The 20,472-nt window shown below is 38.4% G+C and overlaps 1 protein-coding gene across 2 annotated transcripts in view; it reads left to right on the top strand.

The window, feature by feature from the left end:
• Positions 1-3,221: 3,221 nt before the first annotated feature.
• Positions 3,222-20,472, top strand: part of LOC128016631 (leucine-rich repeat and calponin homology domain-containing protein 4) — a 35,713-nt gene continuing 18,462 nt past the window's right edge. Inside the window, exons 1-5 of one of the 2 annotated variants that reach the window (XM_052601297.1) lie at positions 3,222-3,616; positions 17,503-17,647; positions 18,630-18,759; positions 19,629-19,734; positions 20,139-20,385. In XM_052601297.1, coding sequence (XP_052457257.1) covers positions 3,445-3,616; positions 17,503-17,647; positions 18,630-18,759; positions 19,629-19,734; positions 20,139-20,385 — 800 coding nt within the window. In that variant the 5' untranslated portion in view covers positions 3,222-3,444. The remainder of the gene's footprint in view (positions 3,617-17,502; positions 17,648-18,629; positions 18,760-19,628; positions 19,735-20,138; positions 20,386-20,472) is intronic. The other variant, XM_052601298.1, reaches the window with a different exon arrangement.

The raw sequence follows: 20,472 nt of genomic DNA, 5'->3' as shown, positions 1-20,472 counted from the left end.
ACACATACATATACAATTGATAATAAATGAAAAGAAAATATAATACAAAAAGATTAGAAAGGTAGTTAGATTTTTTAAAGAATAGAATTAGAATAGTGAATGTTAAAGTTAGAGGGTCAAATAAAGATGGAAGAGATGTGTTTTAAGCCGATTCTTGAAGATGGCTAAGGACTCAGCTGCTCGGATTGAGTTGGGGAGTTCATTCCACCAGAAGGGAACATTTAATGTAAAAGTCCGTAAAAGTGACTATGTGCTTCTTTGGGATGGCACAATCCAGCGACGTTCACTTGCAGAACGCAAGCTTCTAGAGGGCACATAAGTCTGAAGTAACGTATTTAGGTAAATGGGTGCAGAGCCAGTGGTAGTTTTGTAGGCAAACATCAATGCCTTGAATTTTATGCGAGCAGCTATTGGAAGCCAGTGCAAATTGATAAACAGAGGTGTGACGTGTATTCTTTTTGGCTCATTGAAAATTAATCTTGCTGCCGCGCTCTGAAATAATTGTAAAGGTTTGATAGAATTGGCTGGAAGACCTGCCAAGAGGGCGTTGCAATAGTCCAGCCTGGACAGAACAAGAGCTTAAAATTATCATTTAATTTATCTTATCATTTAAAGTATCATACTATACTTTGAGCACCGAAAAAAAAAAAAGAATGAAAGAAAGAAAATTAAATAAAAAAATAAAAATAAATAAATATATATATATATATATAAGTACGATCAGCAATCACCCCGACCCCAAGATCTGCATTTTCTGGTAACACTTTTTAATCTCATTCTTTAGTTATGCTCTGTTTATGCATTAATTTGCATTAACTAGCAACATATCAGGTAAAGTATTTTCATGAATCTTTGTTCATGTTAGTTAACAAAAACACACCACATCATTGTTAGTTCATGTTAGCTCAGGCTCATTAAATAATCTTAAAAGACAAGTTTTGACTTTGAACATGTATATGTACATGTTGAAATTAACTATGGTTAACTAAGGCTTTAGAATAATTTTTCATGGTTAGTTCATGTTAAACAAAGGAAGTTTATTGTAAAGTGTTACCCATTTTCATTTTGAGTAGTGGGTTTTGTAATCAACCAAATTTGCTATAAATGCATGTGGTGCATGTTTACCAAGTACACTGAACTTGAGAAGCTTTTAGTTTATTCTTTATGACTTACATTTGCTGCATGGCATAAACAACAGAGATAATTTACCATCACTTGGTCAATCTCCTGCACAAACATTACAGTAAGTGTCTCCGAGGTCCTCGAGGTTTGGCTCCAAACTTCTAACATGGTTGAAAACAAACTTTTAATAATATGCTTTAAATAATAATATAAATAATAATAATAATAATAATCATATATGAATAACGAACAAATTATTGAAATAAAAATAACAGTTGATTACATGTAGATTACAAATGTATTTTAAACATTTAGAAAAAGTGAGCAGAACATAATAAGATGAGATGAACGCAGCAATCCACGGTGTTCATACATGTTCTCAAGTGCACAACTAAACAGGTGTGTTTTTGTGAAACAAACAAACAAATAAAAAGTATATTGTTATTATTGTTCAAATATTTTTAAAATAAAGTATTTTATTTTTCCGAGTAATTCTGTGACACATAAAAGGCCCTGTTTTGAGTGATTGACATGATTTTCTACGCCAGGGGACGCTGTTATGCCGCGCTACATAAAGACACGAGGGGATGTGTATCCGTGCCCTTGTCTTGGATTTTCAGCCTGTTAATGGGGATTAAATGAAAACAATGTAATAATCACATCATGTGTAAAAAGAATACAGAGATGCCAAACAATAATTACCCAAATAATCATTTTATTCCGAATGATTTATTACTATAAATAGCATATAATAGAAGGTAGCAAATTATTTTATATTGAGGAGAAATACAGTATTCTGAACAAGTTGGGTCTTGCTTTCTGACTCCCACATGGGCTGTACTGTAGCTGTTTTGTGATCATTGACTTGTTGGTGAGAACTGCAGTGCTGCATTGAAACCATTAGACAGCCACTTCTAGACTGAAGGGATGACAGATCAAAATATACAGGGGTTCTCATAAATAAATACATAAATTGCAGTATTAATCACTAATTTTGTGAGCTTCTCTGTCATTTATATTCAGTGTCACCAAGAATACAACACAATAATTCACCAACAACTATATTAAAGACTACAGTAAAGATTTAGTCAAATTTTTAATTCTTAATGAATAAACTATTACATATTCCTAATTCATGTTTCAACATGGATCTTTTTAAGGGCTTGGCACAGAGCATAACCTCATTCTTTCTCACGGCCTCTCATCCCTTCTCTTCCTCTGAGCTCACTCGAGCCTCCTCTTCCTCTTTGTTTGTTCCATGGGGAGATATGACACAGTGGATAATTGTGTGACCCACTTTGTGCCCCTTGCAGGCCTAAAACACTGAACTCACATACACTGAACAAAAAACAGATAGACATTAAGCATGCATGAGTAAGAAATAACTCTGAAAGCTTTGCTTTGTGCATACTATAGGTGGGCAAATATTTCCCAACAACATATCCTAATAACGATACAACACAGCTGAAAACAATGACCTATGATTTATACATTTCTATATACATTCCAAAAAAATTAAAGGAGAAATTAGATGGGGTTTTTTTTAGCTTGAGAAGTGGATTTTAGAATAAATTTAAATTAGGATGAAAAAACAGCAATTATCACAGACCAATGTTCGGCAACAATCTTATATTGTCCTTTTTTTAAATATAGCCTATATTTTGGAATTAGATCCCAGTAAACACAATTAAGGTTTTCTTAAAAGACTAGACACCACAGATATTGGGAAGAGTGTTGCTCTAATGCTCTAATGTTAATGCTATATTTATGTCCTTCATATTCTCTCTCTCTCTCTCAGTGCACGTAAATTTAATGGACCTGGAAATGCTTTGTGATATCCATTAGAAGCTTCCTCTTACTTTTGAATGTTGTCAGCCTTGGTATCATCGGCAAACAATGCAAAAACTTCTTCAGTTTCAGCAGTGAAGCCTCTACAGTTTATATTACAAAATCTACGGACGTCAAAAAAAAAAAAAAAAAAAAAAAAAAAAAAAAAACTTTTATAATTTCCCCCTTGCGATGAGAGCAGCACTTTTGTGTTCATTTCACGAGCTCGTATTGGGTGTGTCCGCTCTGTCATTCAAGACTTGCTCAATCCGTAAGCTCCGCCCCTTTTGTGCTCGGCTCTGGTGCGGCACACGGACTGTCAAGTCACCGCGTAACTTTGCTCAATAGCTGGATTTTACATCACTTTTGGAGTACAACAACTTACTTTTCTGGTGTGTAACGTTATCGGACCAGTCTTGGATGAGATGGAGGTTTAGGAGGGCTCATTGTCGTTGTAAAGAGTAACGTTAAGATTTGGGTTATATTTGGTGTTTGATGGCTGCTGGGGATGGAGCCCAGCTGCCGGCGACCGTAGCGGCCAGCAGGAGCGTGGAGAAGGCGCTGGAAGAGGCTGCGTCCAGCGGAGCGCTCATCCTCTCCAACCGTAAACTAAAAGAGTTCCCCCGCACCGCCAAGAACTATGACCTGTCCGACATTACACACGCAGGTAAGACTTAAAGTAAGCGGTCACGGGATGAGAGAGGGGGAGGAAGTGGATCAGTGCATTTAATGTCCTTTGTTTGAGTGTCTTCTTCACCTGCGCCCCTTCTGCAGGGGTGTACGAGCACCACCACCATCACGCCCGACCCAGAAAAAGCGGATCTTTTACTTGCACGAACATTGTAGGAAGCAGATCATCTGATAAGTTCATTTAAGTCCTCGCTTTCGTTTCTACAGAACTGAATCACTGCATATACACCAGCTTATTGTGTTTTTAAAGTCAGTTTTTTTTTTGTTTGTTTGTTTTTTTTTTAGTTTGAGGCTGGTGTGTTTGCTTTAGAAATTGAAGACATCTGCGCTGTGCTTCTCTTCCTGTTGTTGAGGTGGAAACTACATTCAGGCTGAGCCATCTTACCACAGACCCACTGTAGAACTTCACATTTGATCTGAGTGCAGTGAAAAGCCAGCAGAACTGGTGAAATAAAATGTTATTGTTGCAGTCAGCTCATTTGAGTGCACTCTCATTTGTATGTTGAGATCCATCTTGCCAGCAGCACTAATATGACCATCTGCTCCTCTCATACAAAGTGGGTATAAAGCAGCCATAGAAACCACCGAAAGCACATGGTCTGAAGTCTAATAGAGATGTTGCAGTGCATTTAAAATGTGCTCTGGGCTAAGCATGTGGCATTTCATGCCATTTACTGTAATTTCAGTTCTCGTACCTCTTTTTGTACCTCTTTGTGACCCACAGTTGGAGTTATTAAGAAGTTTGACACCATGCTGTAATAATCACTCCGTTGCATTAATGTAGCTAAACAGTGCTAAACCACCAGAATTTCTGTGCAGAGGAATATTATGACTTTTACATACTGATTATTTAATCATTTTTAAAAATGCATTATTAAGACTGGCATAACCCAGTTAAGCCATTATTCGAAGCTCTAGCTGGCAAATGGCTGTATTTTTTAGATTTTTGTGTAATTTAGAGTATTCACTGTAACTGAACATCCCTTTTTATCTGCTCATGTCCAAACCAAGGTCATTCTGTGAGACGTTAGAAAAAGACAAAAAAGATTTTTTTTTTTTGGAGCGAGGAAAAGGCCTATGTTTTCTAATTCACTGTGCCCTGGTATGCCATTGTTAAGGACATAAGTTCATTAAATTAAATGGGCTGTAATAAACAGCGAGTACAAGAATTTGAATGAATGAAATGAATGCACATGTTCTAAATAATTTTGGAATATTCTGATTACATGTACACAGGAGAAACAATCCATTGTTGTTGTTGTTGTTGTTGTTTTCAGAATAGAAACTTAACCAAAAGACATACTTTAATCAGATCAAATGTTGATTTGATTTAAAGAGTACCGACTTCTATAGAGTAGCTTGAGACTGAGTCTTCCATAGTTCCTATAGTTCAGTATGTCCTGTTTTAGGATTAGATGGAATAATCTCTTATTTTTCTGGGGAGGTTTTTCACAGTATTCTGCATTGATAACCATGTTGCCTTGACAACCGTACTGTACATCTGACTCTCCAAAATACAAGCGCCAGTTTGGGATCAGTCTGAGGGTGCCGAACAATTCAAGAGAACTAGGCCTGGAAACTGGCATTTATAAATGCTAGAAATCCAAGCATAGTTCCAGTGGGGAAAAAAAATCATTTCATAATAGTAATGTTCCACAAACACACCTACCATCAGGTGGAGAATGATTACTAGGTGCTGGTCACATCTTACTGGTTGTAGTCGCAGTGTGTATTTTAAGTGCACTTGAAGGTAGGTGGAAGATGATAGTGTCTCATTTTGGCTAAGGAGGCAAGGATTGATGGGCCTTGGTTTATTCTTTCACTCTCTTCAGTCTACACACACTCATAGTCCCATTATTTTCTGAAGCTCACTTTCCAGTGTGGACGAACTTCCCCTCAGGAAGGTCAGGGTCCAGTTTGGTGCTGGGCAACAAAGCTCAGCCTCTTCAATCCATCCCAAAACCTTTCAAAATAGACCTCTACACTCATTACTAGAGTAATAATATAGATGCTGTTGACTTTCCTTATAACAATAACACAAGTTAGACTGTACCTCAGCACTTTAGGGTGTGAAGACGTCCCATACTGCCTTTGTTTTCAGCATCCCAGAGAAGTCAAAAATAAATTTGAAAGAGGTGCTGAAAGATGGATGTAGAGAAAGCTTAAGATAAGAGCGTATGAAAACAGAAGGACCACCGCAGATGCAGCTCTGAGTGGAAAATGTTCTCGGGACATGGGCACCTCAAGAGGATCCTCCAAATAAAATCACAGTGAATGTGTTTTGATTCCATTGTTTCCATCCAGCTCCCACATACTTGTGACCGTGCCTGGGGCATGAACGTCATGTAGCCCGTAACAAAGTGTTTAATTCAGTGGGACACACACACACTCCATACCACAACTAAGCCTCAGAGCAGCTGAGAGAAAGAGGGCAGGGTCCGAGGCCTTTTTTTTATAAAATGGGCTTGTGGACTGTTCCCATTGTCGTGATATTCCCGAAATAGGGACCCTCCTCTTTCCCCCCAACTGCAGTCCCATTCGTTTAGACCCCTCCTCCATTGTCTGAGCCAGGCTTCTCTCGCTCTCCCCATTCCTGTTAGTTCTCTTAGTTTTTATCTCTTTCTTTTCTTGGTTGGGTGAAGATTCCCGTTTATCCAGGTCAGCAAAGAAGGCCTTACATTTGGTTGTCTATTGGATGTTTTTCAAAGGGCGTTCTGGAGATGGCCTCAATTATATTCTCCAAGATACTTTCCTCATGGCTTATTTCCATTGATCTGTTATCCCCCATCAGTAATGTTTCCTGTCCGACATGAGCCTGTAGGCACGGCTGTGTCTGTGGCAGTGAAAGTCTGGACTGTCTGGATGTTGGACTAATAACGGGTCTAGTTTTTTGGCATACTGTACATTCAGAGCTGCATTTGACTATCTATGTTGCAGTTTTGCCTGTGATTCGATTGTAAGGAACAAAAGGACATTAAAACAGCCATTATTAGAAACGTCTAGACAATTTTTTAAAATAATACTGTTTTTGTGCTTTAAAGATAAATACTTATGAATCATGTTCACAGGCCTTACACTATGCATTACATGAGATAAGACAAGATGTCAGAAAAGAAGTGAGTTTAAATAATCATTCTAATTCAATAATACGGAAGGCCACACCACAGATATAATGATAACTATACAGAGAAATTATATCATTGAAATCACTTTTTTTTTTTTTTTTGGCTGAAGAAAGATAAAAACATTGTTTTAAAACGCTTGAGCATTTAAAGCAGCAGCTACAATAGATGACGTAACTGCAGCGCACGTTTATATTAAATCAAACATTATTATATTAGAGATGGAGTAGAGGCTATCATTATTGTTATCATTATAGTTACCGTTCTTGATGTGATCGGTGGGTCATAAAGAGTTAAGAGAGATGTGAGCAGTTGATGTGCGGAAGCTGTGACTTGATAATTTGACTGAACAATTATAGACAGAAATGTATGATTTCTCCCAAAGTATCTTAAGACAAAAAAATTTTTTTCATCTGGTTTGGTTTTGCGGCTTTATTGTTAAAGATACAAATAACTTCCCCATCAGTTTGAAAGGCTGCTTTGAAATAATTATTTTCCAGATAAAGAGTTTGGTAGCATCGTTTCTTCCTGTTTTATTTATTTATTTGCTATGTACGTTTTAATTCGGTTCAATTCAAATTGATTTGTATAGCCCTTTTCACAATACACATGGTTTCAAAGCAGCTTTACAGAAAATGCATTTTCATTACATTACATTGTAATGCCATCATGCATCACAGAGTTTCTGTTTAGGACTAAAATAGTTTGAAGGATTCAGTCCACACCCACACGTTCGTGACATAAACTGACAACAAGGAAGTAAAAATGACACTGACTGCCTTACCCAGTCAGGCAAACATCAGATCCCCCACACAGTACACAGTGACACAATGAGCATTTCATGGCAAAGTTGATGCGTGTGACTTACCTGCATTCACGTGAGGTTTGCAAATAATCAGTACGTCCATTCACCAAAATCTTTTCACATTTGTTGTTAGCAAAAAAAAATCTTAAAACCTGCTGTGCAACATCTTTTTAGTTGTATTAAAACAAAAAACAAAAAAACTGCTGTCTCAGTTTGTATACAATCCCTTGTGTTTGATGGGTCATTCAGATCCTTTTTTCATAAAGCATTTCCTGTTTTGTTAGGATGTGGTCAAGTTTGCACATTACTAATGAATATTAAACATAAGGTCATATTTTGTTTATGCAAATGTACCTCTCAAATTCAGAGATAGAGAGCATTTATTACGAATTCAGCTCTGCTAAACACAAGTTCAATTGGTTGTCTGTTTGATGCCATTATGTTTGGAGTGTTCACCAGCTTTGTTTTCTAAGAGTGTGTGCTTCCTTTAAGTGCCAGCTGTTGGAGTGTGTATGTGTGAGGTCATTTAACATGTTTAGTTCTGGAGAACATGTTTGTGAAAATGCCGATAATTGTTGTCCATGGGTGAGAACTGGAGTGTGACTGCACCACCAGCTATGTAATGTGCTGTTGCACAGTGTTGTTCTGTTTCCCCTTGCAGAGCCACCGGATGTGGGCTCCTCGACTTCAACTTCTGCTTCTCCTCAGCGATAAACTCTCGGCTGTACTCCCTCCCACTTTTTCTCTCTCTTTCTCTTCCTCTTCTTTCCCTCACACTTTTAAAGCACAACAGATGGTCAGAAGGTCTCGAATCTCATGAGAAGAGGACAGCTAGAAACCCTCGTCTTAGATTACTTTTTTTCTTTCACGGATATCCATTAAAATGAAAAACAAGACAGAAAGATAAGATATATTTGCCACCACTCATTAAAACTGAAATCACACGGATGCTGTATTATTAGCACTCTTTCTGCAGCAGAGACCTTTGCAGACTCACAGAAAGTCTTCTCAGATTTTTCCTGTAAGAGCCGTAGAGCTATTTTTGCTGTGTGCCACTTTTAACTTTTTCGCATTACTTCTGTTGGCATGGCTGGCACTTTATGCACAAGTATGCTTTGTATATGGAGTTGTCACAAGGTTCGAGTATGTTGTAAAATGAGTGCATTCCCAGTATTGGAGTCTTGCATGTCTCTGCTTTGTCCTGTAACTTGAAGTAACTTTATCCTGGTTTTCAAGGGTTGTAAACAAATATTTAATTTGTTGTTGTAGTTATATTATACAAAGCCCTGCATGACATGTGGGGGAAAAAGATATTGTGACTTATTATTAATTTGTACCCTTGTTTTAATTAAATTGTGTTTATGATTTAACTAAATTATAATTATTATTATTATTTTTTTTTTGTCCATGCATGGCATTTTCAGGGCTCCATAATATTACAATATTTAGTAGTTTATCAAATATATATGTGCATACAATATATATGCAATCTTTACAGACACAGAAATGTTGTATGTTTAATATTCTAAAAAAATTCAATAGAATTGATGCTGCTTTGTGCTTTTGTGTATCGCTGAACGCACAACTGCTGGGCAAAATGAGAATGTGTGTAAATGTTTGCTGAATGTCCTCTGAATCATTCCATGCTTCATTCAAATGCACACATTCTGAGCTAACATCACTTTGAGGGGGTGATATCTCACTGCACACATGGCTGTGTTTAATGAACACACAGTTCATGTGGTGTCTCAAAATATCTGATCTGAAAACCGCTCCTCTCCTTTCCGCATAAGCATACTCGATAGGATGCGAAAGTTTAAATCTGATTGAGATTCAACTGCTGAAGACCAGCTCCTGATAAGTTATGTAACGTGAATCGTGTCCAGATGGCAGAATCTCCCATTAGGCTTTAGAGTAGCTCCGGGTGTGATTACTGTGTTTGTGCGTGTGTGCGCTTGAGTTGAGAGCATGGTGAATGTTTGGTTGAGAGCGAACGAGCGAGATCATACCAGTCCTCTGGCGTAGATTATCTTGAGGGAGAACATTGAGGATTATCACACTGACAGTTAGTATTAGTTGATTGTTTTTAGTGTGTTTTTCCAAAGTGTGCTTGCCTTGCAAAACTCCATAAAGCAAAGGCGTTTGTTTGCCAGGGAGTTACCGATTGGTTGCTAAGGTGTTCTGAGTAAATTTTTGCTAGGTTGTTTTGGGTGGTTGCTAGGAGGGGTGTTCATGATTTATCGATTTAATCAATTTCAGCACAGATACATGTTATGAACAGTAACCTTTTACAAATTAATTGTACATTCATTTACATGGCCTACCAATACTTGTAGCCTACATGCACGTTTGAGTCCTTCACATGCATAAATTAGTTATTATTTTTAATAAAAAAATGATGAAAAGTCCCGACAATTTGACATTCAGATTAGATTAGTAGATTCTCACGGGCCTTCAGGAAATAACCGAAATAACTGACATGGGAAAATTACGTCGGTTAGAGGTTCTAAATTTCGGTTTCGATTACTTTTCGATTAATCGTCCAGACCTATTGTCGATGTAGTATTGTTGCCGCCGCCGCTGTGTGGTGGAGACGTTGTGTTTCATTGCAAAAGCCAAACTACTTTGTTTAGCCTTTCAACTGAGGACACAACTAGAGATCAGTGGTTTAAAGGAACACCGTTCCAGAACAGTTCAACCCAAATATTCGAGTGGGTGCAGTGCATTTTACGAAGTTTCCAGAAGCGTAGCATTTCCGTCACATGCTCGAGATATCCGGCCAAGCACAACGCACTAGATAGACGGCCAATCAGATCACACCGTGCTTTTCATACCAAGCTGTGCTTTATACATTGCTACAGTATTGACAATTGATGATAATTTTTTATTTTATTTTATTTTTTCTTAAATTTAGCAAAAGCTACTAAAAATGACAAATTTGTCAGGGTTATTTAGGCATTGTTGAAACACTGCATCTTCACAGCAGAAAATCTATTTGTTTAACAACAGAGCTTGTACATGCATTTCAGATAATAAAAATGTGCAAGTTCTTATAATAGCAGTTCAGAGGCACAAATGAAACATTCAGTTTTCAAAGCATTTTTACATTGAGCAATCTATTCAATGTCTGCTTTTCTCACTAATTGACTGGATTGCGTTTGTTTTGACACATGATGATTTGGTTGTTATGGTAACAGAACGCATCCGCTATCCTCGTCTTGGTTGTGTGAGATGGGTTTCACTGCGCTGTCTAGTTTCTTCAGTGTTGTGTAACAGATACCAGCTCCTGCTGTACAGAGCTGAGACTTCAAGCGTCTTGAGTCACTGCTGAACCACCTCCACGGCAATGACATCAAGGGCCCAGAACAGCACAGCATCATCTGATTAGACCATGAGCAGTGCTTCCACCTTCACAGACCTGCCCATTAAAGCTCTGTGTTGGAAGGTAGTTGTGTTTATGGGATTATAGCAACAATTATTTTTTTTTTTCACCACAACTTTGCCTGCCTGCTTGGAAAGTTTGCATAGATGCTGGTACACTCACACACACACACACACACACAAACACACACATACACATTAACATCACTGGCCCATATTGTGTCAGACTGGCATGTGCACTATGAGTAAATATGAGTAAGTCAACAATATCGCTGTAGATGAAGTGACCCCAACTAAGCAAGCCAGAGGCGACAGCGGCAAGGAACCGAAACCATGACAGAATGGAGAAAAAAACCTTGGGAGAAACCAGGCTCAGTAGGGGGCCAGTTCTCCTCTGACCAGACAAAACCAGTAGTTCAATTCCAGGCTGCAGCAAAGTCAGATTGTGCAGAAGAATCATCTGTTTCCTGTGGTCGCATGCCGTCATGAACGATATGTGTGCTGTAATCACGTAAGACAGAAGGTGCTATGAGCGTAAACAAATAATAGCTAGCAAACAGTATGTTTTTGCTGTGTCTTGTCATCAGAAAAGCCCAAAAAGAAAGAAACCTGACAATGGACAAAAATCTGGATGGTATGAAGAGGATGGTATGCACTGTCAAAGATAACAAGTTTTTATTTGACCTTTTTTCACTAGCGCTGTAGACCCTCATCATGAATGCAGGAATATTGTTGCTGTAGCTCCACGAACATTTCCTTCATTGTAAAATTACACTTGTTTGAAAGCTTGTACAAAGGTGCTACAGTCTTCCTATTGGCCAGTGTATCAGATGTGATGGAACTTGTCGTGTCCGACAGAGGAAATAATAAAAATAAACATGTTGACGTCGTAAAACTTTGCAGAGGCATTGTGCACTATGACACTACACGAGATGACATCCATTGTCACTTACGAATCCCCACAACACCCTACGTCAAGCAGATCATGGCAAAGTTTGCTTCCTGGGGACCCACTGTCCTGCAGAGTTCAACTCCAACCCTAATCAAACACACCTGAACCAGATAATGGAGGTCTTCAGGATCACTTGTAAAGTCACAGGCTGGCTGGAAATCTGCTTTGCAGGACAGTGGGGGTCCCCAGAAGCAAGGTTGAAGACCTTAACCAATAACGTTACATTAAAAATGTGTTATGGGCAGAATTGCTCTCCATTTTCACACAATAAATACTGAAATGGTTTGTTCTTAATTTATTTGTTTAGGTTAAAATGTAATTATTCAGAAGGATAATCAGTGCTGATGTTGCCTTCATGTGCTTTGTGTTGTGTGAAGTACATGCATCACTAGACATGACAGATCACATGAATTTGTCTTCTGGGCTTGTAACTCAAGCGTTAGTGGTTTCTTTTGCAAAGAACCTGATAACCATTGATTTACTCGTTGAGCGCTAAAGAAAGACACTTAACCCCGTGCGTGTGGCTAAAGATGAACTGTCTTTGTGATTGTTTTACTGCTTGTCAGTTTAGAAGATGTCTGTTAAACATGTTGGTGATTGATTATGATTTTAATAACTGTTTAGAGAGAGAGGTGAAAAATCATCAGTTTCTAAAGTAATTGACGTCTGTTTGCTTTGAACACAAAAGGCTCTCACTGCACTGATGGAGTCGTGTGGTAGAAATAGGCGGCCCCCAAAATGTTTGGTTTGTTAAATCCAACAGCTTGACCTTTTGTGGCCTCCATCGATGTTTAAAGACAAAGATAACACTGTAGTCTAAGTGCTGGGCCGTTGACTGTAGAATAAAAAGCATGCACACAGACCCCTCTGTTCATTCAGAGCGTTTGAAGACAGTGTTGTTGACTGTGCTGGTCCATAGACCCATACGTGGAGTGATTAACATCAGTGGGGCTTTTACTGTTGTCACTGGCAAAACTTCACACAGAAGAGATCGGACTCTACATTTGCAAAACCATCACTGAACTGTTGCAATACTGTTGCTTATAGTTAAAATTTGCATAAATCTATGAGTATTTAACAAATAACAAATAATGTTTGCATGTTATATGACATTTATGACAACTTAAATCCGGTGGCCTGTTGAGCAGAAGTGTGATTTTACTTTTCTAACTGATTGGACTTTTTGCCTGGCAGACGATTACATGGGTTGAAAAGAAAGAAAAAAAAATCCTATAAATTTGCATTATCATATCAAGTGACGAGAATTTTATAAAGACTGTTATAAAGGCATATGTAAGTTCTGTCATTATTAGCTTATCCACATGTTGTTCCAAATCTGTTTAACATTTTTCAAAAAGAATCAACCTCTTTCTTATTCAGAACAAAACAAAAAACAAAACAAAAAAGAAAGAACAAACAAAATAAAAAAACAACAAAATACTCTCTCTCACACACAAATAACAAACGAACAACCAAAACCAAAACAAAACTGGCAAACATTACCAAACAATTTAATTGAACTGAATTGAATGTAATGAGAGAGACAGTCTGGCTGCCACAAAATAGCAAAACAAAACATTCAAAAATACATCTCAAAATAAACTGGGAACCGTTACATTATTATGTGTTACATGCATATAATATAAACAGTACATTTATAGGTTAAGATGAATAGTTAGCATCCATTATTTGGTGCTTCCTCAAAAGTGTTGAGGAAAGAATTTTCAAAAGAATTGTTAATTACAGTGAAAGGGGAATGAAACCAGAATTGCTTGATTCTCACCACTCACATTTTCCTCAGAACTGAAAATCTTGTTTGAAAAGCATGTATCTCAGAGGAAAGCAGCAGAAACTTTCTAAGGCTCTAAGTAGGCTTTCAGAAGTAACTCTGGCCTTTATGCTGTTGTTATGAAATTGAGCCGTTGGACCTTGATATGTGCTAAAAGCTTGCATAAATCAGCCTGTCCTGTTGGATTCTGGTGTTTTAACTGTATATGATTGCATTACTGATATGTTAGAGCCTGTTTGGAGACTGAGGTCTGAAGATAAACCTCAGTTTTATAGTGCAGCGAGGAATAATGAAAAGGACGTGGCACACAATCGATTTGGTCAGTGCACTCCAAAGTGCTCTCTAAAGTGCAAGTGAGGTCAAACAATCAGCTTTTTCTCTGATGGTAAACTTACTGATGTGCTTGAATAGCACTCGTGTGCCAGGCCGGACACACACACACATTTTTATGTGTTTCCTCCAGTAGTGCTCTGTTGAAGATGTTGAGTCATTCTGGCCCGTGTGTTTTTGTTCCGTCACCCCTCAGCTCAGGCCGGTATTCATGATTTCACCGCTATTGTCATGCTGCTGTTACTCATTCACTTGCCCTCTTTCATGATTTGCTCCTTCAGGCTCCCCCTCTCCCTTTCTTTCTCTCATTTTTCTCTGCCCCTATCTCAATTCGAGTCATGGCTAGGTTTATTGTTGTTCCTCCTTCAGAGGAAGAGAAGGAATCAAGTGTTGTTTCTCTAGTGGCTCTGGGGCAAACTTTTGAAGGCGAACTATGCAGTTTTTTCAACATGTTGTCCTTGATTCTTTCAAAAATGAATATTGTGATTATTTACTCACCCAGACCTTCCACTGTGTATAAACACGGTTTAAAAAAATATACACAGTACACTAGCATATGATACTATTTTTAGTGAGTTTGGGCCAGGACAACTTGTTTGTCCATCCAATGGATGAATAGGTGGAAACATAAGAGTGGTGTAGAAATTATAGTCTTTAAGACATTGATAATAAATACAAATGCAGCAGAAATATGTTTTGTTCAGATAAAAGTGAGTCAGTGTCTGACACATCATGTGTTGACAGAAACATAGCGTTATGTTTCAGGTAATCTCAGCTCCTGGCAGGCAGGTACGGAGAAAACAATCTGTGCTTGGGACAGAGCCATTCAAGTAACACACCTCAACAGCTGTGGTAGAAGCAGTCATTATAAGAATGTTACACAAAGCTTGTGTGGAGTGTACAGTATGATTAGAGATCATTTGTGGTGTTTTTGTGTAAATGTTGGTCTGAAATAAACCGTGAGGGAGTCGGTTGTTATCCAGCAGGCTAATCTGTGTAATCTCCTTCTAGGGCTAAAGAAGGAGTCCAGGGTGTGGAGAGGAGTGTGTGTGTGTGTGTGTGTGTGTGTGTGTGTGTGTGTGTGTGTGAACACTCTCTCACCCACAGCAGATGCAAAACCAGCTTCAGTTACACTAAAGAGACGCTAGCAGGCAGAAGAACGCTCAGATTCCTCAGAGAGAGGGGAGGGGATCAGTAGACCAACTGCCACTCTTAAGAAGTTTCTTCATCCCACACACACACACACAGAAGATATTTAGAGTGAAACCTTCGGGATATAATTGAAATACAGTCCTGGTAATTAGCTGGTGCCTTTTTCATGCCATATTAATCATTTGTACGTGTCATTGAGCCCCGGCCCAGCTGGAGACCTCACGCAGGAGCTGTTTGTGAGCCCCTGAGGAGAATCTGATGCGTCTAGGCGACTATTTCCAGGAACCCGAAGTAAACAGGGCTAGAACAGAAATGAAAGCATTAAGCAGTGCCACTCAAACAGGAAAGTTCTAAGAGATTATCTGAAAGATATTAAGAGCTTGATTCTGTTGTACAGCAATATATGATTGTTATAGTTTTCTGTTAAATGTCTAATTATTATTAATGTGTGATTACCTTGTAAAGAAGTTTGGCATGCTGAATACGTAAACCATGTTACTTTTTGTGTAGCCTTAACAGTGCTCATTTAAAAAAATATATATATGTTGACAACTTGTACAAGCTAATCTAACAAGCTAACAGTTAATTTAACGCAAACGGTTAAGGAAAGTGAATTGTCCAAAAATCCAGAGGTATACATCGGATGATTTTTTGTATTCAATTGTTTTTACTTTTTTAGTCCCAAAATGTTCTGGAATACTCCAGAAAGCACGAGAATATTACAGAATGTTACTTCTAGAATGTTCCCGTCCTTGCAAAAAAAATAATAATATTCAAAACTACTACAAAAATGTATCTGTACTAAACTAATGTTTCATAATTAATGATAGAAGTTCTAAAACATTTATCCTACCTAAATATTTAGTGTTGATGTTACGTGAAATTAAAAAAAACCTCCGAACTACTGAAGAACCACACAAAATATAAATGAAACTAATTTGTCTTACAAAGTGCTATTTAAATATTTAGTTGCTTATCAAAGAGTTATTGATAAAAGTAAGTGTTATAAGTGTCTCAGCATTTTTCAGACTCACACATATCTTTCCCATGATGTGGGCACACTGGCATTTCTCTCATTTTCTACCATGTTAGGCTGGTGAAAGTGCAAAACAGTGCAGGGGATTGTGGGAAAAAAGGCCTGCCCTTGGGAATCTTTAGTTCCCACTGGGAACGGAGAGGCGGGATATGCTTCCTTGCCAAATAAAACAGCTGAACAAAAGATCTGGAGAAGGGGAGCAGATTGGACAATTGGACAGTGCAGGGAAGAAGAGAAAAAAATGCACACACACACACACTTCCACATGCTATTGTTGTTGCAGTGTAAAAGTGAATTTGGATTTTCAAACATTAAGAGAGTTATTTGTCAAAACTAAGCATGGAGAACTGGATCTGGAGGCCTGGATTTACACCGTACTGTGCATGACACTAATGTTCTTTGAAAACATGACATGCTAATCTTCATTTAGCCCTGTTCTCTGTGTTTTGGTCTGGTTTGTCTCTGTAGTCACACGGACTCGCGCTCACATTCACACACCCTGTTCTAAGCTTCCTAGGCCCTGTAATTAAAATCCTCCCCTCTCCAGAAATACACCCTGACCCCACGACCAGTGCCACAGAGGGAATGTGTGTTTCACGATTATATGGAGAGAGCAACTTCTGTCTGGAATGAAAAAAATGGAAAGGGAATTGGAAAAGTCTGAGCTCTTTTCAGACAAAAAGCTCACGTCCTCAGCTGCTGTCAAAAATGGACTTGGACGAAATCTGAATTACTGTAAAAAAAAAAATGTCTTTGTTTACTCTGGGGAACATTATGACTGTTTACCTGATTCATGTCCATGCATATACAGTGTGTTTGAGCGTATATGCTAGCGAGACATGCATCTATAGTCTGATTGTGACTCTGACAGAATGTAAACACAAAGGAGGTGTCATAATCAGCAAGATCATCAACACTATACGTTGTCCGTTTTGGTTTTGGTCTCACGAAACCTGTTATGTTCTTGTCTGGGTTATATTTTACAGCAAGATCAAAAGAAGTGAATAAGAAACCCGTATATATGCTGTATTTTTAGGATCAAATAAATCAGTGAGAAGTCCATTCACATAATGGTAAATAAGAAATTAATGATGGGGGAAGGGCTGCGGGGATGTGCTAAATTATCATTAAAATAATGATACAATATATAAAGCTATTTTTTTTGATCGTATTGAAATGTTTTGTCATCTGTTTTTGTTTGTATTGTTTCTATTCTGTCAGTGTCTAATGCAACAGTGTATGTGATTGGTCATCATTTATTCTGTGCTAACTGTGATTGGTGGTTCTCTCTCTCAGACCTGTCAAAGAACCGTCTCTGTGAGGTGTCAGAGGAGGTGTGTCAGTTTGTCTCTCTGGAGACACTCAGCCTGTACCATAACTGTGTGCGATCCCTCACGCCCAGCCTGTGCCAGCTGCAAGCCCTCACCTACCTCAACCTCAGGTACACACTCACACTCAGGTCTCAGGTGTGCACAGAAAAAACACACACATCTACATCATCGGCAGTGATAACTTTAACCAGGAAAGGAGAAGAAATTACATGATGTGTGGCCAAGTATGGTGACCCTATTTGGAATTTGTGCTCTGCATTTCACCCATCCATGTGCGCACACACAGCAGTGAGAAGTGAACAAATACACACACACACACACACACTGTGAACACACACCCAGAGCAGTGGGCAGCCAATGCTGTGTTGCCCGGGGAGCAGTTGAGGGCTCAAGGGTCTCACCTCAGTCGTGGTATTGAGGGTGGAAGAGAGTGCTGGTCATTCACTCCTCCCACCTACAGTTCCTGCCAGACCTGAGATTCAAACCCGTGACCTTTGGGTTGCAAGTCCGACTCTCCAACAATTTTTGTTGTTGTCCAACCAGAACAAGACACTTCAGGTCCTCTTCTCAGGCATATAAAATAGCACAAAAAAATCTGTCATATTGGGTTTTTATATTTGTTGAGGAAGTGAACATTTTCATCCAGCATGCATTAAATTGATATTTATAATGTTAGATTTGTATCTCTAATAAATTATGTTCTTTTCAAGTTTTTTTTTTTTAAATCAAAGAATCCTGAAAAAAAAATAATAATAATGAAACATCACCCCTTTGCCATTACAGGGTAAATAACATTTTAAACTAGATTCAAATAGAAAACAACACTTTTTAACTGTGACCGTATTCCTCCGTATAACTGTTTTTACTGTATTTTGACCTTGCTGAGCAGATGTCTTCAAAAAAACTGAACCCAAACTTTTGAATGGTAATGTCAGAAACTAATCCGGTCTCCCCAAGTGAAATTTCAGCTTCTTTGTTATTAAAGATATTTGAAGGATTGTAGATACAGTATATCTGTCATTCAGTCAGTCTTTTATACTGGTGTTAGATTGCATTAACTGAGTCCTCTCTCTTTCTGTATGTGTGTTGTAGTCGTAACCAGTTGTCCAGTCTACCGCCATCAGTATGTCAGCTCCCTCTCCTGCGGGTGCTCATCGTCAGCAACAACAAGTTATCGGCCATACCGGCCTCCATTCACACACTCCAACACCTGCGACAACTGGTAAGTGCAACTCACAGACATAGATTTGTGTTCATTTGAACTATTTTAATAAAGGCTTCGCATAAGGTGATGATACACGGGGCAACTTGAGCAGTGTTGCTGAGCGATGTTGCATCTGGATACTTTAGATCGGTCATGGTGGGCCCTGTGTCTCACCTCGTTGCCCATTGATAGCAACATTGCTCAAAAAGTTGCTCTGTGTATCATCACCTATAGACTCAAACGTTTACAGAGGTGATGATATCACCTGATCTGCTAAATCCTAACTCTCCACCTCACACAAACTGATAAAAAAAAATAAAAAATTAAATGGAGTGCTGCAGCCATGAAGTTAATGCGCTATGGGTTCCCTTGAGATTTTCCTATGTATTTTTTTTGTGTGTAATTTCCATTTATAAAACAAAATGCCCAGGTATCTTCAATTTGTATTTACAACAGACCTTGTTTTACTCATAAATTGTAAAAACCCCTTATAAAAATAAATAAATAAAAAAAACGCTGGTAATTTTCGAGGGAACCCATAGTGACCGAGCATTCCAGGTTTTGATGTCACAGCTGTAGCACTCTTTAGTAACATGTCAGATGTTTTCACAAGTCTCCTGATATTTTTGTCCATATTTTTGTGGATACCGTGATTCAGTTTTTTTTCAGGATTCTTTACTTAATCGAAATTTCAAAAGAAAATGTTTATTTGAGATAGAAATCTTAAAAAAAAAAAAAATGTCTTAACTGTTACTTTTGACCAATTTTATGCACCTTTGCTGAATAAAAGTATAAATTTTTGAACAGTAGTGTAGGTGCAATATTCCGTCCTTGTTTAATAATTTCTTCTATTCCTTCATCTTTCTCACTGTCCATTTCTCCATCAGGATGTGAGCTGTAATGAGCTGCAGTCACTTCCTGTTGAGCTCGGCCAGTTAGAATGTTTAAGGGATTTAAATCTGAGAAGGAACCACCTCACAACTTTACCAGAAGGTCAGCATCCCAAACGCATGGTCTCAAACACATTCTAGGCATTATCACATGAACACATTACAGAGATCAAGATGTTTGAAATATCACAACTCTGACTCAAATCATTATGCCAGTGGTGAACTCCCTAAATTCCCAAAAGCCAATAATGTGTCATGTGAATGTAAGAGGAGAAGGCTTTTAAAACAAGCTATCATCTCCTTCAGATTAATACAATGGCCACCAATGGACACATTTATGAACTTGAAGACACATTACTTCATTTTAAATGTCAGTTAAATGAGTAATGTTTGTGACCTATATTTGTTCACAGATGTCACTTGGTTTGTGATGTTCAAGCTTTAACAAATAGTTTTCAGGATCAGTGTGTATTGTAGATTGACACATTTCATTGACTCTCATTTCAGAGCTGTCAGAGCTGCCCCTTGTCCGTTTGGATGTGTCGTGCAACCGCGTATCTCAGGTGCCCGTGTGCTACCGTCATCTCCGGCACCTCCAAAGCATCATCCTTGACAACAACCCCCTCCAAATGCCCCCCGCCCAGATCTGCTCCAAAGGAAAGTTCCACATCTTTAAATATCTGAACATGGAGGCCTGTAAAAGGACTCAGGATCAGTTTGAGAAAGCTCTGCGGCCCACTGCCTTCAACAGCTGGTGAGGGATCGTCAAGGACAAGGGCTCTTAGGGTGTTGAAAAAGTTGAAAACTCTACTCATGCTTCTCTTTATGTGTGTGGTCTGTT

This window comes from Carassius gibelio, chromosome A7, assembly GCF_023724105.1.
Source record: "Carassius gibelio isolate Cgi1373 ecotype wild population from Czech Republic chromosome A7, carGib1.2-hapl.c, whole genome shotgun sequence".
Taxonomy (NCBI): Eukaryota; Metazoa; Chordata; class Actinopteri; order Cypriniformes; family Cyprinidae; genus Carassius; species Carassius gibelio.
Note: the sequence above shows the minus strand (reverse complement) of the source record. Positions and strands in the feature narration are given on the sequence as shown.